Consider the following 19200-nt stretch of genomic DNA (forward strand, 5'->3'; position numbering starts at 1 on the left):
CTGGAAGGTCATGAAAAGGACCCATCATTCATTCACCCATCCATTCCACAAAGTCTACTGAAGGCAGTGAGGGGCCCGGAGTCCTGTGGGGTGCTCAGGATGCTGTGTTTCAAGTCACAGCAGGAAGGCAGGAGGACCGGGCACTGCCAGGTTAGGGAGCTTCGGGCACTTCACTTCGATGGGGCCACTGAGCACAAATGGAACTCTCCCAGACCTTGAACCTCAAAAGGTTCAAGCAAACATTTGTTGTCTGCTCATGTCAGGTTCAGACTGCTCTCTGCAATTTCCAAGGCCCACCTTTCTGCACCAGGCGGGCTTGATCATACTTCTCAACTACAGTCACTCCATTCACCCATGGTTGTCCTGTCCTCCAGGGGCTCTCGCCTCTTAGGATGCTTACAACACCTTCTTAGTCCCGGGTGCTATATACAGCCCTCCTTTAAAGACAGCCCAGCCCTATTAGGAGAGGATTTCCAAAATCCCTGACTCTAGTCCTGAACTATCAAATCAGAGTCTTTGTGAAAGATCTGGGAGCCTCTTGTTTATTTATTTGTCGTTTTAAACAAGGGCCCCAAGTGACTAAGAGCAATCAGTTTGGGAAACACTGCTCTAGGGCACCCTTCTCTCCAGTTCCACAGGCTGTACTTCTCCCAGGGTCAGCCACTCCTGGTGGGGCAATCCAGTCTATCCTTTACCACCGTCCTCTCAAACCCAGGACCCTCCGTTTTGTTCACTTCTGAAATCTTAGCCCAAGATTCCATGCCGCATAATTAGATGCTCCTCTTTCAGGCATGTCCTTCCTCTTCTCTGTTTTTTAAAACCTGTCAAATCACAATGGCTTTTCTAACCAGGCTGGGTGCTTCTAGCATGAAGATAAGCCCTGCTCTGATGACACCACCCACAGGTTATTTCCCTCCTTGCAAACCATCCCATCTTCTGCCCCAGGTCTGCCCTGAGATTGAGCACACGTCACCGTCAATAGCCCATGGTTGGACAAAAGCAGAAAATGGCCTTAAAATTGTAGGAAAATTCTATGGGTCTTACTTCAGCTTTCCCATAAAGATAGCTTTTATAAATGCTAGATATGACTGGATTTGATTGAATTGCAATTCCCAAAACTGTTATGGCAAACAGCGATGGAATCCCATTGGAAAACCACTGCATGACTAACATCTTGATTTGGGAACATCAGTGCCCCAAACCCCAAGTTTCCTTGTGGGTTTACAAGAAACTTTCTTGGGACACATACTCTTATATACAAAGGCAAAGAGGTAATGAATGGAGTTTATTTTTCCCCCTTGTTTTGGTGTGTGTGTGTGTGTGTGTGTGTGTGTGTGTGTGTGTGTGTAACTAGAAAGCAAACAAAAAATAATATCTATATAACAATTCCAATTATAAGCAGCTAAGATCTACTCAAATTCTAATTTATTTCTTATGTACTTTAGTTTTAAAAATGGAAATAGCCTTCTTATAATAATTGACATTGGAATTCTAAGGGATCAGCTTTACATATAGAAAAAATAAACACTTTTTCTGATGAACTTTCTGATTTTAAATTATTGTTCTTGAATTCACAAAACTTACTACAAACTGCAGATGATGATCAGGGTTTATTCAAAGATCACAGAGGCATATGCCTAAACAGACTTTCGGAAATTTCTCAAAAAGATGCATGCTGTAAAATTTACTTTTAAATTTCTCTCTTTTCTGCAAACTAAATAATTCTAAAGTATTTTAAACTTTAGAAAATGAAATCTTGACCATTCAAATTTTTCATGGATTTGTGTATTCACAGAGTTCATTAACTCTTGCTCATATAGTGAGCCCACTTTCTCGCTCACATAGGGTTTAGTGAATATCAGTAACTATCATTGTCCCTGGAATCCATTCTCTCCTATTCTAATTAGTTATAGGCAATCCCCTTCCTCAAGCTTTGGTGGGCAATGGCCACTCAGCTTGAAACAATACTGTGCAGTCTCCCTGGTAGAGAGGTTGGTCTTTAAAAAAATGTTTTTACTGATTTCAGAGAGAGGAAGGGAGAGGGAGAGAGAGATGGAAACATCAATGATGAGAGATAATTATTGATTAGCTGCCTCCTGCACACCCCCCATTGGGGATCGAGCCTACAACTGGAGCATGTGCTCTGACTGGGAATCGAACTGTGACCTCCTGGTTCATAGGTCGGTGCTCAACCATTGAACCACACTGGCCTGGCAGCAAGGAGTGGTCTTATGCATAAGTTCCACCAATAGTATACTACTAGAGGTGAGGATGTGTCATTTCCCAGGTACTGGCCTCAGTTTTTCTTCTTCCCTTTCCTCTGTCTGGAAACAACAACAAATAAAGAAGCCAGCTTGGTCCTAGAGATAGAAGGTACCTGCTGAGGATGGGGGAGCCTTCTCACTAGCCCTGAACTGCTCGCCTCTAGACTATTGCAAGCAAAAGAAAACTTGTATTTTATTTAGTTCACTGAATGATGGGTCTCTGTTACAGCAGCATAGACTATTTCAAATAACAGTAAATATTTCATTGAGATCAAAGTTTGTTAATTTTGGGGTACACAGTTCTTAATATCAGGGAATATTTTGCATTTACATTGTGAATCCTGCAGGAGATGAGGTTAAGTATGTACTGATCTCAAGGAAATAAAAATATAATTTCAAGTAAGAATACATTGTTCAATAATGATGGCTCTCTGGTCTTACTCCTCATTTTCCAGTAAGTATTTGGAGGCTCAGAGGCTCACTGACTCCTGGAAATTCAGTTGATCCTTAAAAATGTGTGGGTTTGGAACAGACTGTCCACCTATGAAGTAAGGCAAGGGAATGAAGGGGTAAGAGATCAACCAAAGGACTTGTATGCATGCATATGAGCATAACCGATGGACACAGACAGGAGGGGGGTGAGGGCATGTACTGGGGGGTGGGAGCAGCTGGGGAGAAGTCAATGGGGGGAAAGGAGACTCATGTAATATTTTATACAATAAAGAATTTAAATTTTAAAAAATCAAAATCTGCCTCAATAAAAATGACGAACATAAACAGACAAAAAAAAAAAAATGTGTGGGTTTGGAGCACCAGCCCCTAAACAGTTGAGATTCCACATATAACTTCTGATTCCCCCCAAAACTTAATTAGTAATAGCCTACTGTTAATGGGAAACCTTACCAATAACACAATCTATTAACACATTTTGTATGTTATATGTATTATCCTATCTAATAAAGGGGTAATATGCAAATTAACCATCACTCCATCACAAAGATGGTGGCGCCCATAGCCACAAGATGGCGGTGCCCAGTCCCCTCAGCCTCGCCGGAGTCCCCCAGTCCTGGGGGGACTGCCACTGAGAGTGGGCAGCGTGGGCAGCCTGGCGGAATGCTTGCTTCGTCGCCGCAGCGACGGAGGGCCTCTGGGCAGCAGGCACAGAGTGGCCAGGGCGGGACGCTTGCTTGGTTGCCACAGTGATGCCCCAGCCATGGAGGGCCTCTGGGGGATGGGGGCCGGCCCGCAGCCTCCATGGCCGAGCGCAGGCCCAGAGAGGGGACGGCGGCGGGCCCGCCTCCCACGGAAGCAGCGCCGCTCCCTCCTCCCTCCCGTGGAAGCAGCATGGCTCCCAGAGGCACGCTGCTGTTCCCGCTGGCTCCCGCGGAAGTGGCAGGCGGCCTACTGCACGTGATATCACGCGATGGGCTACTAGTGTACTATATTCTTCCCAAAAAGTAAGCTAGAGAAAAATATTCACGTTAAAGTGGATTTGCTTAGTTCAAACCCATGTTGTTCAAAGGTCAACTGCAGTTAGTCAAGAATATAAGAATATACAAACAAGATAACGTATTGATAGTTGTTATTGGCCTTGCATATTCTGGACTGAAATTGGGGAGTTTTATAAAATTGTACACATAAAAGGAGCCAGAGCCATGTCTTTAGTTCACATTACAGACCAGCTTCTATAGAGTTTGTAGGCTTATGGAGAGGTGAAGAGGGCTGAGAAAAATGGGACTAAAGAGAGAAACAGGATGAAAATAACTTGTAACAAAAATTAACGCATTATTGCCTCAGGCTATAATATTAATAATTAACAATCTTAACATTGAAAAGACATCAAATAAATGAGAACCAGGTTTATAACATTCCGAATGGCTTTATGAGTTGGCTGATGTCTGTTTTTATTTCAAAATATTAGTTTACAGAGTTCAGTAAGTCATCAAATATTTATTTGTTCATTTCCTTCATTCTTGAGACTAAATTAGGTGTGATATACTACAATATGAGCAAAAGAGTTGTTGTCCTCATCCAGATGGAGCCTGTAGCTTCATTCCACAATCTCTAAATATTTCTGATTGTGCAGCTCATTCAGGTAAATAATTAATAATCCCAAATGTACATATTTCTTAAATATTAAGTAAAAACACTCCTGTACAGGGGTTGGCCAAAGCAGATTTACAGTTGTGACTATATGAAACACAGTTTATTCTTGTATTATTTTTATTTTTTGTTTATTATTTTTCCATGGGAACAACTGTAAACCTACTTTGCCCACCCCTATATATTTGGCACATTATAAAATGGTCTCAAAAACATAGCTTTTTAAAAAAGCTAGTACTAAAAAATACATGTACATGTAAATCCCCATGCTTCCTTCCCATGTCCTGGGGGATCAACTTGAATATACTGAACATCTCACTTTAGAGAGCAAAGTGATTGTGCGATTATTACATTGATCTCTCTCTGGCATATTGCTCTTTCAAATACCTTTGCAAGTAAATTTCAGGAAGTTCTTCGCAAACAGGTATCCAGTGTGAAATCAACAATCTGGCATACGCAGTCAGGCAGTCACAGCCCCAGGTGCTCAGGATGGATATTTAGTGCATGAACAGATGGCTTTCCACTAAGCCTGGCCAGAGGTGTGAGGGCCGAGCACCTCTCTGCCTGCGTGGGGCAGGCCTATGCCTAGGCCTGAGCTCTCCGCTCTGCTCCTCAGGCTGGCAGAGGCCACAGAGGCTGCCAAAGCTGGAAACAGGAAGTGCTTTATAAATCGGACACCGTATTTGTACTAATGTTTTCTTTATTGTCATAGACTGTTATGATAGACTTGGAAAACTGCGGTTGGTAGGGCTGGATCACTAAGAGGCTTCAGAATTCCGTGCTAAAGGGGGGAAAAAGCCAAGAAAACCCAGCCACAATCAAAAGAGGGGGGGAAACAGCATTACTGGTCTGACCAAAGACGGGCTGGGTAAACACCAGTGTTTGCACACATACAATGTGATATTGTGCTTATGTCTAGCATTTGTTACCACTGGATGGGTTGATCTCTCAATAATTATTGCAGCCACACATGTAATTTTGTTTCATGGGTTCACTCAATATCTATATCAGAGCTAAAACTAAGATATAAATCTACTTATAGTATATGCCTGATACATCTATCCTATTTTCAACACTGGCAAGAGAAATGGGAAATCTGATTATTTTGGCAAGATAAGTAGAATGTCACATTAACCAATAATCCTTATCAAAGGCTAACACATTTGGAAAATCATTATTTGGCAAGGGTAAGACGTGTAAACCATTAGGCAGAGGAGAAGTTATGGCAAAGTGGCTAGCACAGTGTGTGCACTTAGTAAACAGTGGTTGGTTCTAATGATAAGGTATGGATAACATTCGTCTCCTTCTTAAAGATCCTCTGTCTGGGGGAAGAAATATTCTACCTCCAAACACACTTTGATATATCATGAAGTCCTTATTCTTTAAAAAGTATTACTTGTGTAATATTATTACCTGCAGTTAATAGGTAAAGTGGGTTCTCTTGGCTTTTCCCCCATAACACTGCAAAAACAATTGTGAAATTAATAAAATAAAGTTCTACTCATCTTGCAAGTTATACTAACCTATGAGTATAAGTAAGACTATGTGCCTTTAATAAGAACAGTTGGCTAATCCTGTCTGCCCACAGATCTTTCTCCTTCTGGCTTGCCAGGTACTGAATCGCTTATACTTAACATTACTCATTTGGGATGAGGCAACGTGTCTCCAAAAGACTGCTAAAATAGTAAATATTCTGCCATTATTGCTCATCCTTAATTGAGCATCTGGCCCCTGGTGGTCAGTGTGCATCATAGCTACTGGCTGGTCGTCCAGTCATAATGGTCACTTAGGCTTTTATATATATATATAGATAAAGTTATGTACACACATACAATAAGTTCCATTCTAAAGTCAGTGTTGTCTCTTGATGGATTATAACTTTACATAATACATCTTTACATTAACCAATCTGATTTTAAAAGCTTCTGCAGAGGTGCATATATCTTTTCTGATTGGTGTTTCTGGTTTCTTGGGATATAGTCCTAGAAGTGGGATCACTGGGTCAAATGGGAGTTCCATTTTTAACTTTTTGAGGAAACTCCATACTGTTCTCCACAGTGGCTGCACCAGTCTGCTTCCCACCAGCAGTGCACGAGGATTCCTTTTTCTCCACATCCTCGCCAGCACTTGTCGTTTGTTGATTTGTTGATGATAGCCATTCTGACAGGTGCGAGATGGTATCTCATTGTTGTTTTGATTTGCATCTCTTGGATGATTAATGACTTTGAGCACGTTTTCATATGTCTCTGGGCCTTCTGTATGTCCTCTTTCAAAAAGTGTCTATTTAGAACTCCCATTTGACCCAGTAATCCCACTTCTAGGACTATATCCCAAGAAACCAGAAACACCAGTCATAAAGGATATATGCACCCCTATGTTCAATAGCAGCACAATTTACAATAGCTAAGATTTGGAAACAGCCTAAGTGCCCACCAGCAGATGAGTGGATTAAAAAACTGTGGATTAAAACATCTACACAATGGAATACTACGCCGCTATAAAAAAAGAAGGAACTTTTACCATTTGCAACAGCATGGATGGAACTGGAGAGCATTATGCTAAGCGAAATAAGCCAGTCAGAGAAGATAAATATCACATGATCTCACTCATTTGTGGGATATAATGATCAACATAATTTGATGAACAAGAATAGATCCAGAGACAAATGGTAGGTGAGGGGGGTAGAGAGGGGGTTAGAGAGCAACCAAAGGACTTGTATGCATGCATATTAGCATAACCAATGGACACAGACACTGGGGCAGTGGGGACTTGCCAGGGGTGGGAATGGCTTGGGGGAGGGAAGAGGGGGCGTCAATTGGGGAAAAAGGAGACATATGTAAAACTTTAGACAATAAAAAAGAGAAAGTACAAGCATTGTGAATTGAAGAGTACAAATATGTAAGTGAAGGGTAATATTTGGACAAGAATTCTAAATAAAGTTAAAATAAAAACATGGGGGGAAAATGCTTCTGTAGATTTACCTAGTTTTATTTCCATAAGCTTTGTACATTCCTTATTAGTTTTATTTTTAGGGATTTTTAAAAGTTATGAGTAGACTCTTCCATTTTTATTTTCTAATTATTGTTTGAAATGGGGACAGCTAATGGTGATTATTTATTAATTTTTATAAACCATTTTATTTTGCTTGCAGCCTTTCAGTTTCTTTTGAATCTTCCTAAGAATACAATCACATGACAACACAAATTCTGCCTTCTCCACATCTATATATTTTCTTATTTTATTCTTTTGTGTAATTACATAGCTAGTACATTCTGAGTGGTAAAAACATGGGGACACTGGGCATCTTCCTTGTGTTAAGAGAAATGCCTCTGTTTTTCACCATTAGATAACTTTTAATTTGAGCAAATTCAGATAACATCAACTAAACTATCTAGTTTTATTTTCTAATGAATTTTAAACATCAGAAATAAAAGAAAAAATGTGTCCATCACTTCTTAGTGTTTATGAGATGATAATGTTTTTCTCCTTTGACCTGTTAAGATGAACCATTCTTGCATTCTCAGATGAATACTAATAGTATCTGTTCTTCTTAATGTTACTTATTTTCAAAATCATCTGGGCTGATCGTACATACTTATTTTTCCAGAAGAAATACAACGGATAACTTTTAAGACAAAGCCAATGAAATTAAAAGTTTCCCTTTATTGTAAGGATGTACAATCTGGGTCAACCTAAACAAAAAATTAGAAAACAATCATTTACCTGGCCTGAATTACCTTAATTAGGGGTTCAGTTTTGAACTAATGGATTACTTCTAGTACATGTAAATAATTGTTGTAGGTAGATTATTAAGTATTTGGGAAACAGAATAAAAAGCAGACTAATGAAAATGGGACAAAACAACAAATATGAATAGACTAGCAAAATTGCTGTTGCTATACCTCAAAAATTATAAATAAAGAAAATTGAATTTAAACCCACATTTTAAAATATGCATCTACTGCATAAATCTAAGCACCTACACATTAATTATAATGAAAATGTAATACTTATAAGTGATATGTTCTCATAACTATAAGAGCAATCTGCACTTTATTGATTCTATGATGCCCCTTTTTTACATTTTATATGTAATTTGAAATTAAGATGTAACTAGAATCTATGAATATTATGTTTCATTTCTTAGTCAACTTTTTTTTTTCTTTCTTTGTGATCCATAAAATAGTAAAGTCAGTTGAAAATTGGTGGTATCTTAGACTTGGTAAAATATAGCAAATATCAACTTTAAGGATTATACAAATAGCTTCATCTCCCTACCTCTGCTCTAACATAAATCCTCTTTTTTAAAAATACTATTGCTATAAGTGAATTTTTAAAAAATAAACTGAATTCAAATTCAATTTAGATTTTAAAAACTTGAGAACTTGATGATTTCCTCTAAGATGATTAAAGATAACCCAGGAAGTTGCAATTAGAAGTTGGAATATAATGGTGGATGCAACTAGAGGTTGGGATATAATGTTAGATGCAAGAACCCATGCAGGTGTGCATGCACTGGGGTCACTGGGCTCTACCCAGTTTTTGGTGGAGTCAGTAAGTAAACTAATTCCAAGGCTGATGAATTCTCAAGTGACCTTATCCAGGAAAGTAAAACAAGCAGTTATTACAAGTGATTTTAATTTGGAGCTGCCAGCATAATAGAAGTCACTGGTCTTCTCTGCCCCATTTCTTATCTTCTCACCCAGCTCTCCCAGAAAATGAGAAAACTGACACAGAGCATCTCACCTATCACATCATTTCCTGGTCTTCTTGCCTGCCCCCTCGCCGTAGATGACAACAATGGACCAGTCACAATTATTCTCATCAGAGCCCTGGATCAACAGGTGTAGAATAGGAGATCCTACCATTACAAAACTAAATATGAAGGAAATAGCTAGGAGAAAGTCCTTTGAACTCAGGGAATGTTCTAAGGCAGGGAATTCAAACTAGCAAACTGACCCTTGACTACCACAAGCCATCTTTGTCCTCCTTCCAAGTGTAAGTTTAAATCTCTTCTCTAAATAAATAAATAAAAAATTAAAGAGGAAGAAAGAAAGGAAAGAAGAAAAGGAATATTTCCATGAACATGAATGTCTCTGGTCACCGTATTCAACCAACAACTTCAGAACAATTCTGCTAATCCCTTTCGACAATTCTCTTTAGCTCTTTTACAAATTCTTAAAATAAAAAAGAATAAAGTCAATAGCACTTAGCCAATTTTAATTTCATTCTTAGTAGAACCAACGAGGGCCCTTGACTTATAACCTTCAATGTGGACTCACCTTTCCCACAGCTGCTTGAAAGGCCTGTTTAATTCTCTTACACGAATCAGGTATTAATTTTGTGTCTTGACTCTCCAGACTTGTGTCTTGCAAATCTGTGTTTTCATGGAGTTTGAAAATTCTATTAATGCAGTGAGTGTCATCTTCTGACATTCTATTGGGATCCATCTGAGAAACAAAAAAGTAAGCACGTGAGAGTGTTTAACACTAACCATTCTGCTATTTAATAAAGTGTGACTTAAGAACAAAAAAAAAACATTTTTCAAGAGTCTTCATGTCCCCAATAATTAATAGTTAATACAATTACCTTCAAATTGGCAGAAACATTGACTTTTTAAATAATTTTTATTGAATTTAGTGGGGTGACATTGGTTAATAAAATTACATAAGTTTCAGGTAAAACATTGACTTCCAATTCATTTTTATGAGTAGCTATCATCCTCAACACATGATTCATAGGGAAATTGTCAAAATCATCTGGCATGTGGTCAGTGCCGGTAGAGAAAGCTTTTGGTCAAGTCACATGCATCATGCTAGACTGGATTATGGAGCCCACTTAGATATTGAAAGCACAAAGTCTACATAAGTCAAATGAAATTAACAACTCCCCTAACCACCATGTTTGCCTGGCCTATTTCTTAAAATACTGTGTATTTTAATAACCTAAAGAAGGGCGAGAGTAATCCATTTCCTAGGCCTAAAGAAAACCTAAAGCTGGAACATAATTTTCCTTCTGTTGAATCCCTTATCAGTGCTTCTCAGCCTGGGTGGTGGGGCTGTCAGGGGTGCCTGGGAATGTGTGTGGGTGAGCGTTGGTGCCACTTGGGATGAGGATGGCTGCATGGGGTTGAGCAGGCTGTGTGGATATGTACTGAGGGGATGCTAAAGTTGTTGTAATGTAAGGGATTGTCCCACCCAATATATCCCCATCAAGTTACTAGCTGGTGGTCTGATTAAATCGGTACCAGCAAAAGCATTTAAGTATTGCTCTTTTCTTAAAAGTCTCTGCCCACTCCTTCCAGGTCTGACAAACCTTTGTAGTGGTTTTGACTGCCAAGTAAAGGGTAAAGATAATTAGCTGTCAATTGTTTTAATAATAATAGTTTAATTTGTTTCCTTTTATTTAAAAAATTCAAGGTACTTCTTGTGCATTTACTTATCAGTAGGTACAGGTTAGATGAAAAAAAAATGAAAAATTGCCTTAGTTTATAGTAATCAACTTGGCCAATATTACCAAGTCTCCATTCCCAGGTTTAATTATTTTTTTTAAGTAATCAGAAAGATGTTCGAATTTATTAAAGAATCATCAGCTATAAACTGAAAAGTACCCTATCTACATCTGAAATTCTCAAGATGAAATGATAACCTTTCAACAAGTATGCATCCACTAATATGAATGTTATTATTCCAGTCTTGCAAAATATGAGAATTACCTATAATCGTGGGAAAGGTATCACTCATAAAGCAAAACTATTTGCAATCCATATTTACTTTCATATTTTCTTCAAAATAATTAGTACAAATAAGAATATGTGAGTTTTTATATAAAGAAAGCTTTCAATCCCATGTTTCGTTTTGTTTTTAAAAAGCTCACTTGGGCCAATATGTTTCCCACAAAACCAGGGAAGCCTGGGCAACTGATATGAAGGGTCATTGAGTTCAGACCTTAGGAAAGAAGAATCATGCAAGGGCCTCCCTCCGTAGGCTCACCACCAGAAAACTGCTGAGCTGAAGGAACAATGTGGTGTCAGTGGGGAAATGGCAGTAACCCTAAAATTGGTTCAACTCAAGCCCTGCCAACAAGCTAAGCATCATCTAACAGAAAGAGCAGTCCCTTAGCATCTCACAACTGAAAGTATAGCCCAAACACCTGCTGTGTCGTGGGCTCAGGGGGAGCTTGTTAGGAATGCAGAATCACAGCCTCCCCCACACCCACCCTCCACCCTCCACTCACTGCCTGCAAATCTGCATTCTAACTGGATCCCACTGATTCCGATGTACATTAATGTAGAACAACTAATGCTTTTCAATGTCAAATATATAAATACCGATGATCTGCTATTAAAGTGACTTCAAATTTCCCTGGACACCTATTTTAAAATGTTTTCACAAATAACACTAATTGGTACCAAAATGCTGCAGCACTTAATAATGGTTAATGATTTGATGCAGAGAAATATAATGCAAAGAGTTTGTCCCCTCTCTCATAAAAAATGTCCATGCCCAGATCCCCTTTCCAACTTAATCAACATCCCTAAGGGGGATCCACAAGTGTTTCAACATGGAGTTTTGAACCACTGATTCAGAATGTATCTCCTACTCCACCTATCTCTTAACAAAGCAGTCTGGAGAGAAAATTTGAATAACTAAAAAACGGTACTTTTTAGTCTATTGTAGTCACTCACTAGATAATTCACATATTACAAATTAGAAATGGATATAGTTCTAGTGCAAATCATTTGAAAAGCTTTTTCAGTAAATTAAGCATGCCAGATACTGGGCTAGATACTGGGAATAAGATAGTAAGCAAAACAGACAATCTTTCACCTTCATGGAACTTAGAGTCAACAGAGAAACACAGAAGTTAATTTTTAAAAATCACAGTAAACTTACTTACAAATGAATTCATTGTACCCAGAAATGTCTGAAAAGATTAAATAAAGCTTGACTATCTGATTTAAAATGTCTTTCAAAATGCATTTATCAGATGATGTAGTTCATATGAAATGAACTCAATTATTTAAAAAAAAAAAAAAAAAACCTTCCCTGAAATTTAATCACTTAAAGGGTTAAATGAGGCAGGATGCTTGACATTTGTACTATTGCGTTATCTGTTTTTACAAACAGGCAGCCTGCACACCTCTACCTCAGATGTTCAGTAGGGACTGCTCTCCTATTTGGGTAGCACACAGCCAGAGAGGTTGGTGTGCCTATTGGGGGTTTGGGGAAAGGACTTAAAAGGGCAACAGAGATTGAGTTTTCTGAAAAGCTTATCTCTAAACTTTGAATATGGTTGTAGGGGTGTTTTAGAAAGTGCACATACATTTTACAAGCAACTTGTTAGAAGGTGTTGTGTTGGTGTGTGTGTTTTTTTTTAACCCAAAGTATGAATACTATGTGGTAAGTATATGGCACAAGCCACATGCTATTTTTTCTTTGGCAAAGTTGGTGGGGGCAAAGCCAGTCTACACCAAATCTAGTGCCCGTTTTTCTTCATTTAGGCACTGGTGATCTGCAAACATTAAGAAGATTGATTCATTTTTAACTACTCAAACATGAGTTGAGAAGAAAGATTTTTTAAATTGTTTTAAATATGTTTTTGTTGATTTGAGAGAGAGGAGGAGGAAAGGAGGATAGAGAGATAGAAACATCGATCAGCTGTGTCCTGCACACCCCTACTGGGGATCGAGCCCACAACCCAAGCATATGCCAGGAACTGAACCAGCGATTTCTTGATTCACGGTGGACCTTCAACCACTGAGCCACACCAGCCGGGCAAGAAGAAAAAAAAATCTTAAATCACTGTAATTTTTACACTATTTTTAGCATTCTTCTAAATACATTTAAAACTAAATTAAACTTTTTTTGTATGACTTCTCCTCTCCCCCTTTAAATAAAAACAATAAAATTGGACGCTTTTTCTCATGTGGTGTTTTTTTTTTTTTTTACTGTAAAGTGCAATGTTATCTGATATCAGATAATTTCATTCTGATTCAAATGCATTCACAAACCCCAAGCAGTTGATCCACAACTTTAGTGGGAGTCAAAAAACTCTCTCTTATTTGGTACCAAGTTCTAATCCAAAGAGCTAACCTAAGTGAAAATATTAAATCAGTGACAGGTCAAAATGAGTCTATTCTCTTAGCTAGAACTTTTAAAAAGGTCTCCAACAGATATAAAAGTGGGAAAATTTGTAGATTGAACACCCACATACCCATCATGAGCTTCAAAAATTGCCAAGGCATGGCCAACCTTGTTTCCTCTCTAAATAACCACTTCCCTTCCCCCACGCTCTAGACCATTATTCTGAAACAAACTCCAGATATCATAGCATTTCATTTGTAACTACTTCAAAATTTACCCCTAAATTATCAGGCATCCTCTAGATATCAAACTTAGATATCATTCTCAATAAAATGCAACCAGACCTAGTGGTGTATTCTTATGAACACGTTGCTCCTAATATTACTTCTTTACCGAAAGAGATGACCTTTTAAAATGCAGTGCAAAATCGGGTTCAGAGTAATGGCTCATATATTTTGCATAAGTCTTAGAGAAGAATAATTTCCGTGCCATTTAGGAAAATTATACCCAGAAACATCATTACGTTACATTCTCCAAATGAAAATTTTCTAGCTAGCCTAACTTACATGTTTACTTTGGAAAAGGGCTTCACTATTCTCCATGTGACATCAAGACTGCTAAGTTATGATAGGTGATCATCAGAAGGCTATACCCCTCATCATACCAGACCATCAATATTGAGAAATCCTACCAAGAAGCCGAACAACTGTAGTAAGAGCCCAGCAGGTCATTCTTTCTTATGTAGCTACCCAACTTCCAAGGTTCCTGCCAAACTAAGCTGCTCATGGTCCCTAGAACTGCTCTTCCAATGCTGAACACCCACTTCACTGTTACTGCTGTGAAGATGCCTATAGCACAGACGTTAGAGAAGGTAACAGGTGGAGAACTAGTGCATCTTCGGGCCCTTTTCTGAATGCTGGCCTCTTGTTTGACTAAAAATTTTAAGTATTTTGTTGTAGGCTTCTCCATTACTGGCACCATGCCCTGCACATAGTCAGTGGACATTGTATGTTGGATAAATGATTCTAAACTCATATTGCATAGTACTTAATAGTGCCATGTGCAATGCAGGCACTCAATACACAAGCATTCAATGGGGGTAGGGGGAAACAACATGCTAGATGGGAAAATAAATAAACCACTCATTCTTTTTTTTTTTTTTTTTAATCCTCACCTTCGGATATTTTTCCATTGATTTTTAGAGAGTGGAAGAGAGAGGGAAAGACAGAGAAAAATATTGATGTGAAAGAAACACATCGATTGGTTGCCTCCTGCACGTGCCCCGACAGGGGCTGCAACCGAGGTACTGCCCTTGACCGGAATCTAACCCGGACCACAGGCTGACACTCTATCCACTGAGCCAAACCGGCTAGGGCAAACTACCCATTCTTGACTGCAGCATACTCCAATGAAAGAAAAATATTTCCTTACTTTCATATAGATTTGTGTTGCAAGTAAATCACTCAAAGTTGTTCTTAGAAAAAAAAATCTTGCAATAGATTATTTTTATTACTACACAAATACAAATTTTCTAAAGTATTGCACATATTATTTCTACCTTTGTTTTAGTAGATAATCAAACTAGTTCTACAAAACACAAACTAGTGGATAATGAAAGCTTAACAAAAAGCCTATGATATCAAGTAATAGAGTTCGACGCTGACACGTGTCAAAAACCCATACAACCCAGGCATTGCCATGTTTTGATGCATCCCATTGGGTTTAGTAATCACCTTTGAATCTGAAAACCAATGAAGTCCAAACCCAACTCTCTTTTCCCATAAAAAAAAAAAAAAATGCACAGTCAGCCCTCCACTTCCTCTGAGGCGTTCACAGCACCAGACAAGAGTATTTGAATGAATCCAACCAACTGCACTGCAATTTCCAAGAAAACACAAGAGCATAAACCACCAGAAAGCATAATATTACAGATTTACCCCTTCCTTTCTATCTCTGCAGTTCCAAGCTGTCTCCCTCATCTTGTAAAAGGTGGGTTATTTGCTAGATTGCAGTGAGGCTATGTCAGGGGAGAGAACTTCACCACCATCACACGCACCTTGCTTCCTTCCTCTTCTCACCTTAGTGGGAAGGCGCCTGGGTCCTTCCCTCTTCCGTAAGCAGAGCCCTGGTTTCCCTGGTCGCGCTGTCATTCGGCCCTTCTAGCAACTTGGGCATCACCACCCGGGGCTCCAGCGGCGGCCCGGCCGCAGCACTAGCACCGCGGGCCCGAGCATCCCTACAGGGGAGCTGGCCCCAGGCACCCAGACCCTCCGGTGGGCGGCAAAGGGAAGCAAGGCTCCATACTTAAGTGAAGGCGCTCATTTTCCCCCCTAACCGGGCCATAAATTAATTCTTAGCTCCCAGTGAGAAATGGAAGGAAGGGAAAAGTGTAATAATTTGCACAAGAGGTGAGCGACCAATGCTGTCTCGCCGGGGGAAATTCAAAAGCACCAGGCCAGGCGAGCTCAGCCTCCGCGCGCTGCGAGACCCGGTGCGTGCGCGGGGACCAGTGCCAGCGCGTCCGGCCCCGCTCCAGGCTGCCCGCGGGCCGGCCCTTCCCTCTCTGGTCACTTTCCTCCGCTGAAGAAGCAGGAGCTGGCGAGCCCGGCCGTCCGGACTCCGTTTCCCTCCGGTGCGGGAGGTGGGAAGCCAGGTGGGTGCGCCCGGCCCGCGCCCGCCCGCCGGGGAGGCGAGCACTCACCTGCGCTCGGAAGTAGAGGAACAGGGCGACGCTGCAGACGACCTGGCCCAGCCCCAGGCCCAGGAGGGCCACGAACATGAATCGGGAGGCGGCGGCGGGCTGGTGCGGGATGGGCGGCGCGGGCGGCGGCGGGGCGTGCAGGGGGCCCTCGTGCGGGGCGCTGGAGCCGCCGCTGCCCATCTCCTCGGGGCCACGCAGGTACTTGGTGTAGTCTCGGCTGGCGCGGCGCATGGCGCTCCGCCCGCTCTCTCGGGCGCTCGCCTCCTTCTCGCTTCTTCCCTCGCGGAGGTGCCCGCGGCCCGCTCCACAGGCGGCGCTGAGCCGGCGCGGGGCCAGGCGGGCCTCGACGGGGAGCGCTCAGAGCCGGGCGCTGCTCCGGGCGCGCGGGCGAGCGGGCTGGACGCCCGGACGCCCCAACTCTTATAAACCGCTTAGAGAGGGCTGGCCTCGGGAGCCAATCAGCCCTGGGCGAGGCTGCCTCTTCCACTCCCACCTCTGGCCCCCCTTCCTTCCTTTAGCCTCCCTTCTTTCTTACTCTCTCACTCGAAAGCCTCCTCCCCCATCGGCCCTCCAAGGAGGAGACTGTGGGTTGTTCCAGTGGTTACAGACACCACTGGTCTATCCTCAGCTGCCTTTTTGGAGTTCCCAGCGATGGGCCAGGGAAGATGCGGATGCCCTGTCTCGGTTAAGGATAAAGGTCACGTCGGACGTCCCCCAGGCAATTTGCATTCCTGAACCTCAGCTTCCCCTGTAGGGCTTGGGGATCCATGAAGGCCCTTCCTATCTGTTTCTCCTCCCGGTCCTTCCCAACCACCCCTCACACCCCTCCCCAAATACATCAGCAAGGACCATCCTCAGGGATCCTGGGACTGCAGTCTCTATCATGGTTCCAAGTTTAGGTTCTGAATTAGTATTTTGGGCGGACTTAGGAAAACAGAACCCCCCTTTCCCAAATCCATGTTTCTGAGCCATCAGAGTGGTTTTAGCAGGCAGGTTTCGAAAGTGGCAGTAGAGAGCCTATAGGTACCAACTCTGATTTTAAAAAAGAAAAGGGAAAAGAGAGAGTGGTAGGACCCAGTAGCTTCATATATAGGATCACACATTACATTCCTACAGAGTTCATCATGTGCCACCACTACCGGTTGGCAGTTCTTTTCCTCACTACCCTAAAGATAAGAGTGGTCTACACCCCATGTAGGCAACCCCAGGAGGGCTCATCCAACCGTCAATCAGGAAAGAGGGATGTTACACTAAGCTGGTGGTGTAGTTAAATGTTAGTTTCATTGCTAAAGAAAACTTCCCAGGGCTTTTTAAAAGATTCTACTGCATTTAGAATTGTGCTCTTGGTGAGAACATGAAAATATGAACACTGCTCACAAATTCATACCTTCAGCCGGAAGTACGGGAGGTTCTGGCCAATTTGGAAACCTAGAAAAACTTAGGATGTTTCCACTTTCCATTAATGCTTTCTAATGTTGTGTCCTTTCTGCATGGTTCTCTAATGGGCACTTCTATAGGTAAGATTTATCACAAAAGCCGCATCTCTACGTTATTAAAGCTGGTGACCTCAACTGAACACTTAGAACTCAGCACACACTGAGGAAGCATAGCGAGGTTGGATGAAAAAGCACCCATACAAATTAAATTATTTGTTCAAGTTCAGAAGTGCTTTTAGCATTTATATATGCATGTATATCAGTTTGCTAGGGAAAGAGGAGAATCTTTTCAAAATCTAATATAGAAATAATTCACATTAATATTCTACTCCTTGCAGTCTTGGGCCTCTTCCTACTTTCTGTTTGTCAACTTTGGGAAGTGGGGTTGTTTTCCTCCTCTTCCTTGTCCTTCTGCTTCTTTTGGAAAACAATTCTATATTTCAACCTTTTTCTAAATCTTTATAAGGACCAAAGATTTTTTAAATGTGTTGTAACAACTAACCCACAATGACTTTACCGCAGCCCCTTCAGTTTTTCCCCATTGTTTTATCCATGGTTTTTATTCCTTAACATGTTCTTTTTTTATATATATTTTATTTCAGAGAGGGAGGAGGAGGGAGAGAGAAAAATATCAATGATGAGAGAGAATCACTGATCAGCTGCCTCCTGCATCCCCCTTACTGGGGATCGAGCCCGTAACCCAGGCATGTGCCCTTGACCAGAATCAAACCTGGAACCCTTCAGTCCACAGGATGACACTCTATCCACTGAGCCAGACTGGCTAGGGCATTCCTTAACATTTTCATACTCAGACTGCAAGAAAGTTCCTCTGACCTCTGAATCATGGTCAGGTATGTTTGACCCAGTAGCTTCGTACATAGGACCGGAGCATACTAATATATTACATGTATTACATTTCTACAGTTCTTCATGTGACACTCCTACTGTGGAGCAGTTCTTTTCTTTTATTATCCTAAAGATGTCATCCCACTGTATTCCAATACCCAGAGGCTAGATCAGAAATTCCACTTTTAGTCTACTTGTTGCTCCTTCAAAGACAGTGAAACTCTCTTTTTGCCTATTTATTTACATACTCATTTGTCAGCATTCCACTCCCCAATTAATATGTAAACCCGATATTTTCAAGGACTTTATCTGTATTACTCACCACTATATCCCCATTTCCTAGACCATTGCCTGATACATAGTAGGTGCACAGTAAATACACGTTGAATAAAAAATGATTGAAGGGATCCACAGAACCTCTGCCACCACCCCAATCAAAGCCACAGCTTCTTACCTGAGTTAATCACATCACCTAACTGGTCCCATTATCTCCAGCCTCGTTTGCCCCTGAACCATTTTGTACACACTGATCAAGATTTCCTTTTAAAGTAAAAAGATCTATCATCTCCCTGTTTCCAATCTTCCAATGACTTCTAAGTCTAAGCTCGATAATAAAAACCTCAAATGGTCCTTCACAATCTGGCTCAAGACTCTTCTTACACATCAGCTTCAAACACTACTCCCAGCTGTAGTGTGCCCCTCTCCCATCTCCCCATTCGGGATGACCCTCCTACTGTCCTTCCTCTCTCAGCTCAGATGTCTCT

General features: G+C 41.1%; 1 protein-coding gene across 1 annotated transcript in view; it reads right to left on the bottom strand.

Annotated features, from left to right (window-relative positions):
* The window catches only part of TNFSF11 (TNF superfamily member 11), a 32163-nt gene extending 15778 nt beyond the window's left edge, over positions 1-16385 (bottom strand). The window contains exons 1-2 of the mRNA XM_008145549.3: positions 16155-16385; positions 9650-9817 (exon numbers count right to left, since the gene is read on the bottom strand). Of these exons, the coding sequence (XP_008143771.1) occupies positions 9650-9817; positions 16155-16385 (399 nt within the window). The remainder of the gene's footprint in view (positions 1-9649; positions 9818-16154) is intronic.
* Between the last annotated feature and the right edge of the window lie 2815 nt (positions 16386-19200).

This window comes from Eptesicus fuscus, chromosome 8 (genome assembly GCF_027574615.1).
Source record: "Eptesicus fuscus isolate TK198812 chromosome 8, DD_ASM_mEF_20220401, whole genome shotgun sequence".
NCBI lineage: Eukaryota > Metazoa > Chordata > Mammalia > Chiroptera > Vespertilionidae > Eptesicus > Eptesicus fuscus.